General features: G+C 50.2%; 1 protein-coding gene across 1 annotated transcript in view; it reads right to left on the bottom strand.

Moving 5' to 3' along the window:
- The window catches only part of LOC105886422 (E3 ubiquitin-protein ligase UBR4-like), an 18976-nt gene that overhangs the window by 4923 nt on the left and 5289 nt on the right, over window positions 1–8764 (bottom strand). Inside the window, exons 4-9 of the mRNA XM_012801538.1 lie at window positions 8233–8451; window positions 7238–7351; window positions 6600–6742; window positions 5814–5969; window positions 4563–4757; window positions 2214–2438 (exon numbers count right to left, since the gene is read on the bottom strand). Of these exons, the coding sequence (XP_012656992.1) occupies window positions 2214–2438; window positions 4563–4757; window positions 5814–5969; window positions 6600–6742; window positions 7238–7351; window positions 8233–8451 (1052 nt within the window). The remainder of the gene's footprint in view (window positions 1–2213; window positions 2439–4562; window positions 4758–5813; window positions 5970–6599; window positions 6743–7237; window positions 7352–8232; window positions 8452–8764) is intronic.

The raw sequence follows: 8764 nt of genomic DNA, 5'->3' as shown, positions 1-8764 counted from the left end.
AAAGTCCAGATGAGCTCCTGTATGGAGTATTCTATACCTTGGAACACAAGAGAACAGATCCCATTACTAACAGGATAGGTACTAAACAATTAGTTGAGAATTAAAATGCATGCATATAAGAATCATAAAAACAAGACAAGCACAGATGTTATGTTCTGTAGAAGCTAAAACTATATGGGCCTTAAGTTACCATGAGACAGACCATCCACATTCAGTAAATGCTTAATTCACAGAAAGCAAAGCAAAATAATAAAACGAGACAATACCTTATTTACTAAAACCTGCTTCCTGTAGCCTCCCTCCATCCCAATTATCTGCCCAAACCCTCATTTCCTGACCTTCATACCCATACACAAGAGATACTACAGACTAAAACACTATAAGGTGAGCCCACAGACAAGGACAACGACCCACCCTCTGCAACCCCACATCCTGGCAGATAACAAACAAATCCTGATGGATGCCCAAGGATATCCCAGGCTTCTATACTGCCAAGTTCCTGGCAGAGAAAGTTTTTCTTGAGTGTAAACCACGCAGAAGAGGCCAGCTTCTCTTGAGCTTCCTGTGCACCTGTTACTGTCCCCAACCCATGGTGTAAAGGACCTAGGACAAAGGCTGCAGCCAATGACACTGTCCCAATACTAAGATGATGACTGTAATTGCCCTCCCAGTCATGGGCTCTCCTGCATGGGTGGCCTGATGCCCCACAAGCCCTCAGTGCCTCTTCTAGTCTGTTTTGAGAGCACCAGGCTCAGAGCCCCAGACTAGGACCAGGGTTAGTCTTTCTCTGTGGCTGTTCTGCTTTAATAAGCAGAAATCTTGAGTGACCTTGCCCAAGTTAATTATTTAAGGTTAATTAGTAAAGGTGACTAAACTGTTACAGAGAAAATGAGAGCTCACGAATGTAACTCACACTGGATTTCCTAATTGAGCTGTGACCAAATCAGCTTTTCCTTAACTGCCTGGGACAGTAATAAATTCTAGACTCCTAATTGAAAGCAAAATAGCTCCTGTGAGCTCAGATTTCACACCTGCCATGAAAAGCCTGTACCCAATAAATGGTCGCTTTGTTTGTTATGGACATAAGCTGGTCTGACTTATCAACAGCTTAGTAGCCTCGAGATCTAACTCTTGATTTCTAGCACCTACTTAACTATTACCGCTGCAGGTGCTTGGGAAACACTGCAAAGTGCTATGTTTGGAATGGGGCAGGGGTTACACAGGAATCTAATAGGACTCCCCACACATAAACAAGCTGCTACTGGCCAGATCCAACCTTAGAGCTCCACCCTGGTCTCTCTGGGGGGGGCAAGGCATCTACAGGCCAGCACCACTAGATCCATCATAGCAGATGGAGTACAGCCACTGGGTGTGCCAATTCAGGCACACGCTGCTTCCACCTGGCTTGTCATTACCATGGCCCCAAAGGTTTCCCTTCTGCCCCCTTGTTGGCCCACAAATGTAGAAATGATCCCTTGGATCCTGGACTAAAGCAGAATCATAGGGACAGATCTTTGAAGGACAGAAGCAAGCTGCCAAACCCAGAACCTATTCTGTAGCTCCCTAGGGTGAGCAGACTGTACAGGGCCACTGTCAGCCAAAGTGGTGCCATGGAGACCCCTCTGTGTCCAGCAGTTGATGTGGGACCCAGCTGCTGGTGGTTTGTGGTTGTTTCTCTACAACGCCTCCCTTCTGCCCTAAACTGCAGGGTCACAAAACAAAGACCACTCCTTCCTGACTCACTGCTCTTTCTTTGGGAGGTGTCCACATGAACAGAAGAGCAGGGCTGCAAGGACAGAGGCTCATGGCATATGGGCAGATGGGACAGGAATAGATATATAACCAAAAAGCAAGAAGGATGGGCCTTTAATTATTAGAAAAGAAAATATCCAGCAACAGCCATGCTGAAACTTTCCCAGTTTAAGCCAAAAGCAGTAAGATTTTAAAAACCTGGTTATGGGTCTCACCCCTGCCGACCTTCATCTTCTCACTGATTGGACTGCTCTGTGCCTGGCTGCCTTCCTCTTTGAATTTAAGCCCAGCTCCACCTTTTTAGTGTCTGAACACAAAACCCAGAGGTAACCAGACAATTGCCAGTCTTTGGCCCAGACTCTGGCCCCTATAGACTGAGAAGCACTGGCATCAACTGCCAAGTCCACCTCGGACACTGGGAAGACACATTCCAGGCGACGCTTCCTGAGGCAGGTACTGACCTGGTGGCTCCTCCAGGAGCCACGGCCCGGGCCTGCGAGGTCACCAGCAGCCTCCGCAAGATTTCCACGCGCATGGCTCTCCACTGCTCAGGGGGCAGGATGTGGAGGGCCAGGACTGTGAAATAGTGGGGCCCGTCCACTTCAAAGGCACTCTCTACCCACTTCTCCTTGGGCTGTTCCAGGAAGCCTTGGAGGTTCTTCTCTTCTCGGGAAGTTGCTCGGGTTCTGGAAAAAAAGGAGCACGATGGAAGCAGGGGGACAGCCAGGCACAGCAGTAAGGTGGAGAGGGTTTGCTCAGCTTCCTGTCTCCTCATCAGCCGTGTTGAACTCTGGACCACTGAACACCACCCCCCCGCCCCCGCCCCGCCAACTGCTCCACTCACCCCCTTTTTGGCAGTCCAGGTGGTCTCCCCTCCCAGGTCCTTCTTGTGGCATTTTCCTCAACCCCCTGCCCCTGCCCTCACCCCACCCTCCCACCCCCACCAGCTCTGACACTAACCCAAACAACTACTATACTACCACCAGGCCCCAAGGACCTCGTGTCAGGCACATTCAAACTCCCCACATGGAACTGCCCCACAGTTCAGGAAGCCGAAAGAAGTGAAGTGATTTATTCAGTCACCAAGCTAAGTCACCAAGTCAAAATAAGAATCTAGAGCGGCAGTTCTCAACCTGTGAGTCGCGACCCACAGGCACTGTATTAAAGGGCCGTGGCATTAGGAAAGTTGAGAACCACTGATCTAGAGTCTGGGACCTGGGTCCACCAGTCTTACTATATTTAAGTGGTTTGCATTAAATTTGCACCTGGTCCCTTTCCCAGGCCTGTGGTGCAGTCCGTCTGGTTTACTTTCTTAGGACCTGAGACACAGGGTCTCCCAGGCGAGTGCAGCTTCTCTTGCTCTTGACTAAACTGCAATGGTCTTTATGGTCACAGCACAGCTGAGTCTTTTTCTTGGATTATCTTAATCCTTACAGGAAGTTTACAAGACTGATGTTACCACTGTCCCAATTTTACAGAAAAGGAAAACTGCAGTATAGAGAAGGTGAGGCTTCTGCCCAAAGCCATACTGGGGCAAGAACTGGGCTTTGAACCCAGGAGTTCTGGTTCCAGAGTCCATCGACTCCATCTTCCTCCCTCGACAAGGGATCCCTGGAGCAGCACTGAGGATGACTCAAGTCCCTGCCGCTACACTTCTGGGAACACATTCTCCTCATAACCTGGATGGTGGATTCGAACCTGCCACCTTAGGTGTATATGGCCAGCGCCTTTGCCACTTGAGCCACAGGCGCCAAGCCCTGGATGGTGCTCTTATGCCACAAATGCTTAATGCTCTACCCAAACTCTATGGGGAACAAAAAACACACCAACCACTAGCCACTGCTAGAATCTGCATTCCCAGGTCTGCAGGGGCACTGCCACAGACACTGACGCTGGGAAAGTAGCAGGGGAGTGTGAAAGGATACCGTGCCTCCTTACACTCCCTGTGAAATGAGCATGGATCCAACCAGTGGGGACACGCAGCTTCATCTCCCAGCCTCAGCTCAGGCTCCACTCTGGCTCAGGTGGCCATGGTGTGACATACCTGCCTTTATATACAAATGCTTCACTAAAGGCACCCAGCCTCCCTATGACCACTGATGCCAAACGGCCAGGGAGGGAAGCAGTCTGTAGCTGAGAAACGGCTCCTCTCCATGGAGCTTTTCCATAACAAGCATGTGGACAAAAATACACATCTTCTTTCTGCCTGGCTCCCTTCCTCTCCCTTGACTTTCCCACATAATCCTCAGGCCTCCCTGCCTCCCTTTCCCCTCACACTTGCCAGAAGCATTACTTGCTGGAGAGAAAACAGGGATAACAAATCCAGTTTCCCATTTATGAGATGGGTCTTCAGCTCTGCTATGTCCCCTCCATGGGAAGCCCTCACCTGTAACAACCTGCATACCCTTCACTAATGACTGTGGTGTGGCTCTGACCCATGGCCTCTTCCCATGAAAGAAAGTAGCCTAGAAGGTAGAAGTGGTGGCTACACAGAAATAGATAGAGGCTTCCATGGTCTGGCTTCTTCCATTTCCTGATTCCTCGTGAACCGAAGGTCAGCCCAAGGACACATCCCTTGACTGCCCATGGGGAGAGACAGGACAGTTTTAGAAAGGAAGCTGCCCTGATAGTTTTATTTTACATGATCCCAGAAAGCTGCAATGAACACCCCTGCCTCATTAAAAAGGCTGCTTCGGGTCAGATATTTGCTCTGGAACTAACGGGAGGATATGGACCAATGGGGGGGATCATGCTGTGCAGAGGGATGCAGGATGGTCAGCCCAGATGCCACCCACACACAGGATACTGACGTGTTCAGGACGTAAAGCACAGTGTGAATGATGTACGGGATCAGGTGGATGTTGCTCTCCCGGCCGCCCCCACCGGTGTCTGCACTGAACGACTGCTCCATAGCGAAGCGCAGGAACAGCAGCTTGATGTCGTGGATGTTGAGCTGGTACGTGGGCTCCCGCTGGCCCGTGCACTCCTGGAGGTAAGTGTTGTGCCTGGGGGGAGCAGAACAAACATGGAAGCGGAGTGCATCTCCTGCTGAAAATCCAGTTTGGAAGACAGAGGCTCACTCCACCCTCCACTACACCGGTAGCTGCAAAGGTTAACCAATAGGGAGGATGAAAGGGAAAGTGAGGACAACAGCTGGACCAGCAGAAAGACAAGACTTAAGATACTTTCATTTTTGCTGTAACAGTGGGAAGTTCTCCAAGTTCTCATGAGAACCCACCACTCTTAGGACCCCATTTCTTGATGGACAAATGTCACAGGACATAGCATGGCCACATTTGGAGTAAGTTTTATCCATTCTGACTGACTCCTCAACCTCTAAATAAAAGGTTTTTTCCTATATCAGTACACATTCCCATCTATCTGGGCTCTGCTTCTTACTACCTCAGGGTGGTCCTGAGTAAGTTGCCTACCTCCTGGCCCCTTAATTTCTCCATCTGCAGTGTGCGTAACAGCACGTGGTAAGCACCTCAGCCTGCTGCGCATTACTGCCAGGTGCCTGTTTCATGGCAGGTACATCTTATGCCTGAGCTTTAAAGAAGGACCTGGGCCAGGGTACTATTCCACAAGGACACTATACAAGACCTCAAAGAAGCTTCAGCCATTCTAGCCTGGATGTTTAGGACCGTGAAGGTCTTAAAAGGAGCCTGATATCCCCTCTGCCACCAACCCACTTTCCGTATTTAAATCTCAGTGACACACCATGGAAGTGAACTCTGGGAATTCTGGCCTCAAGGATGAAGTCAGGGGTCCTGCATCTGTCGTAAGACCAACAAAGGAGGGAAGGCAGCAAATAACCAGAAGTTTCTTGCAATGCCCAAAAGCTGAGGGTGCTAGTTTCCCTCATTCTGATTGCATGTGTCAGGCCACCCCATGTACCCACCCTTATGTGCCTGGACAGCTCCCCAGTCAGCCAGAAGAGAGACTTGGATTCTCAGCGACAGTGGCAGGGAATGGTCTCACCCAGAGCTGGGCTGATAGCTGATCCTCTACCAGTTCCTAGGAATCTCCCCTTTCTACCACGGAAAAAGTTCAACACTCACCTTGCCAAGCAAGTGGCAAAAGCTGATTCAGGGACGTGGGGTCCCCAGACTGGAAGGAGCCCATTGCACTTGGTGTTGGCGTTCTGAAGAGCGGCACTTTCCCACTCTTCTCGGCCTCGAGCCAACCTGGATGGGGAGGACGCCAGGGACAAATGGCTGCTGGAATTAATTTGGAAACCACACACCTGGGTGAGTGGGCTGGGGAAGCATTTGCCAATAAGAAGTAAGTTAGCCCACACTCCTGACCCTGTGGAGAGAATTAGCCATGTGTGACCCCGACACAGCTAACTTCACTGAGTTAGATAAACAAGATTGCTTTCATAAGCCTCGGGCCAAAGCCAAAGCATTTTTTCCAAATAGGCAAGAATAGCTCATGAACCTGTATGGTTTAAGGCAGGGGTCCTCAAACTTTTAAAACAAGGGGCCAGTTCACTGTCCCTCAGACCGTTGGAGGGCCAGACTGCGGGCCCCGGGACAAGTTGGCTGCTAAGCAGGACAGACAGGCAGTGGCGGCAAAAAACCTAGCGGGCCAGATAAACGTCCTAGGCTGGCTGCATGTGGCCTGCAGGCCATAGTTTGAGGACGCCTGGTTTAGGGTAGAACACCCTACTCCCCAGAGACTGAGGAGCCAGAGCCTCTGAAGGAACGCAGGCCTAGAGGTGAAGCACACGCAGGGAGAGGAAGGCCCATGGCAGTCCTCCTCAAGGCCTCATCCGCACTCCCCGAGAGCCAAGGCCTACCTGATGTGGGGAGAGGAAGACTCACTCTGCAAGAGCCAGGGCCTACCTGACAGCAGCCAAATGACAGTCGTAGTGCACGATGTTGAAGTGGGACACGGTACTGTAGCCCTGCTGTTTCCGTGGTTTATTCTCCATCTCTTCCAAGGCCACCCGCTTAGTGAAGGTATAAATGCCCAGGACCTTTGTGGGCTGCAAAGATGACAACACAGAGAGGAGAGGTGAGGAGAAACCCCAAGTCAGGCTTTGGAAGGAGGTGAAGCAGACGGAAGGAGCCGTCTCTCTTCCTGGACAAAGCCTTGAGACTCGGGCTACTCCAAACCATTAAGTACTCAGGAGACTGGGTGATGGTCAGTACTTGGGTCTACTGGGCAACAAACTGGCTGCACACAGCCCTTGTGAAATCACCCAGTGTACATAAAGCACTGAGCATGAGGCCTAACAGACAGAGAATCCTATGAGTGGCATTTGTTAATGACAATGATGAAGAATGTCTGATTAGTTTGCCTTCCTGTCTTTAGAGAGGACGGCTGGTCCTTTTGTCAGTTTCAAACACAAGGCTTGACTCGACCCTGGCCTCTCTAGAACAAAAGGGCCTTCAAGTAAGTGACAGCACCTAGAACAAGGTGCCAGGCTGTGCCAAAGAAGCCCATACCCTTGGGAGCAACTGCAGGCCCCGAACGCTACCTGGAACTTGTACCCCTCCCTGCAGATGCAGCACGTAAGACCCGGCTCCTCGATCAGCTCCTCCATCTGCTTCAGCAGTGCTGTCTTGGTCACGACCTGGCCCTTTTCGTTAGTCTGTAGGGAACCCAGGAGGCACATCAGGAAGGGATTTCCACATCCTCCCACCCTAATTCAGGATGCTCAGGAACAGGGCCACCCTTCCATGTACACTGAAAGGACTCTGCAAAGAGGAGAGCCCTTCAGTTGTCTTTTAATGAGGGATAAAGACCCAGACTCTTCTGCCATCCTTCTCTTCCTATAGGAGCCACTGAAGCAGAGGGAATCATCCAGCTGGAACCCTGGCCAGTTGCCACTTGCCACCAGAAAAGCCCCCTTTCTTTGTGCCCAGCAATACCAAGTCTCAGCTGATAAGGCTGTTGTATTATGATTCATTTACTGTTCCCATGTGAGTTTTAAAACTACTGACACTCAAGTTTATTGGTACAGAGAAGGACTGTGTAGACCTACCGCTTCCTCCCCGGTGGAACAGTGAAAGGAACACAGAGACCTTTGTGTCAAACAGACCTGGGTTCAAAATGCTGCCCTCCATCCCCTGCTAATTTGTTAAGTGCCTTGGACTATTTGCCTCAGTTTTAGCTACTTCATCTGGAAAGTGAGTATAATTACATCAATTTCATAGAACTACTTGAAGGCTTAAATAAAATGCTTAGATGCTTAGTGCCCTGCATATAGTAAATCCCTTATAAACAACAGCTATTATCACCATTTTTACTGCTTTTGTGAACTTGCTAAGTCATTATCCCCAGAGTCTCATCTGTATAGCAGGACTATAACAATCCCACCTCTGGGGATGCCTAGCACACCTATTTCCTCCCTCCTGCTCTATCCACCTTCACCATTCTCAACTCAGGTCTGTCCCGAAGGACAGGGCAATCCCACGGCCATCCTCCCAACACTGTGGGCAAGAACGTGGGGACTCAGAGTAGTGTCTTTACCGTCATGCCCAGGGTGCCTAGAGCCTTCTGCCTCATGGCCATGGCCATGCGCTTTTTCTCAGCCCGTGTCTCCCTGCGGGCTGCGTCGATCTTCTTGTTTACATCAGGGTGTTCCCGCAGTGCCTCCAGCAGGTTCTCTGCCAGGGTCCCAATGCCCTCATCGCTGGACACCTGCTCCAGCTTATGCAGGTTTGTGATGGAGTCAGTTCCAATCAGAACCTGCCAACAAGAGTCCAGAGAGATGCGTGCTTCCAATTGTGCAGACAAGCCTTCTTCCCAGGAGCTTGTTTAGGAACTCAATAATAGGAGCACCAGCTCCTGTTACCTGCTCAGCTGCAATCACATTCTTTGACTCTCTATTTTGAGAGAGACACAAATGGAAGAGGGTTTGGCTTTGTCACTGATCTTTGACCAATTACTATTCTCTCCAGTATTCCCATCTATAAAATGGAAATAACACTAGGGTTGCAGTGATGATTAAAAATTAGGTAACACAGGAGGCTGAGGCAAGAGAATTGCCTAAGCCCAAGAG

This window comes from Otolemur garnettii, unplaced genomic scaffold (genome assembly GCF_000181295.1).
Source record: "Otolemur garnettii isolate 467f Iridium unplaced genomic scaffold, OtoGar3 scaffold00009, whole genome shotgun sequence".
Classification (NCBI taxonomy): domain Eukaryota; kingdom Metazoa; phylum Chordata; class Mammalia; order Primates; family Galagidae; genus Otolemur; species Otolemur garnettii.
The sequence above is the reverse complement of the archived record's forward strand: the minus strand, read 5'-3'. Positions and strand labels throughout refer to the sequence as shown.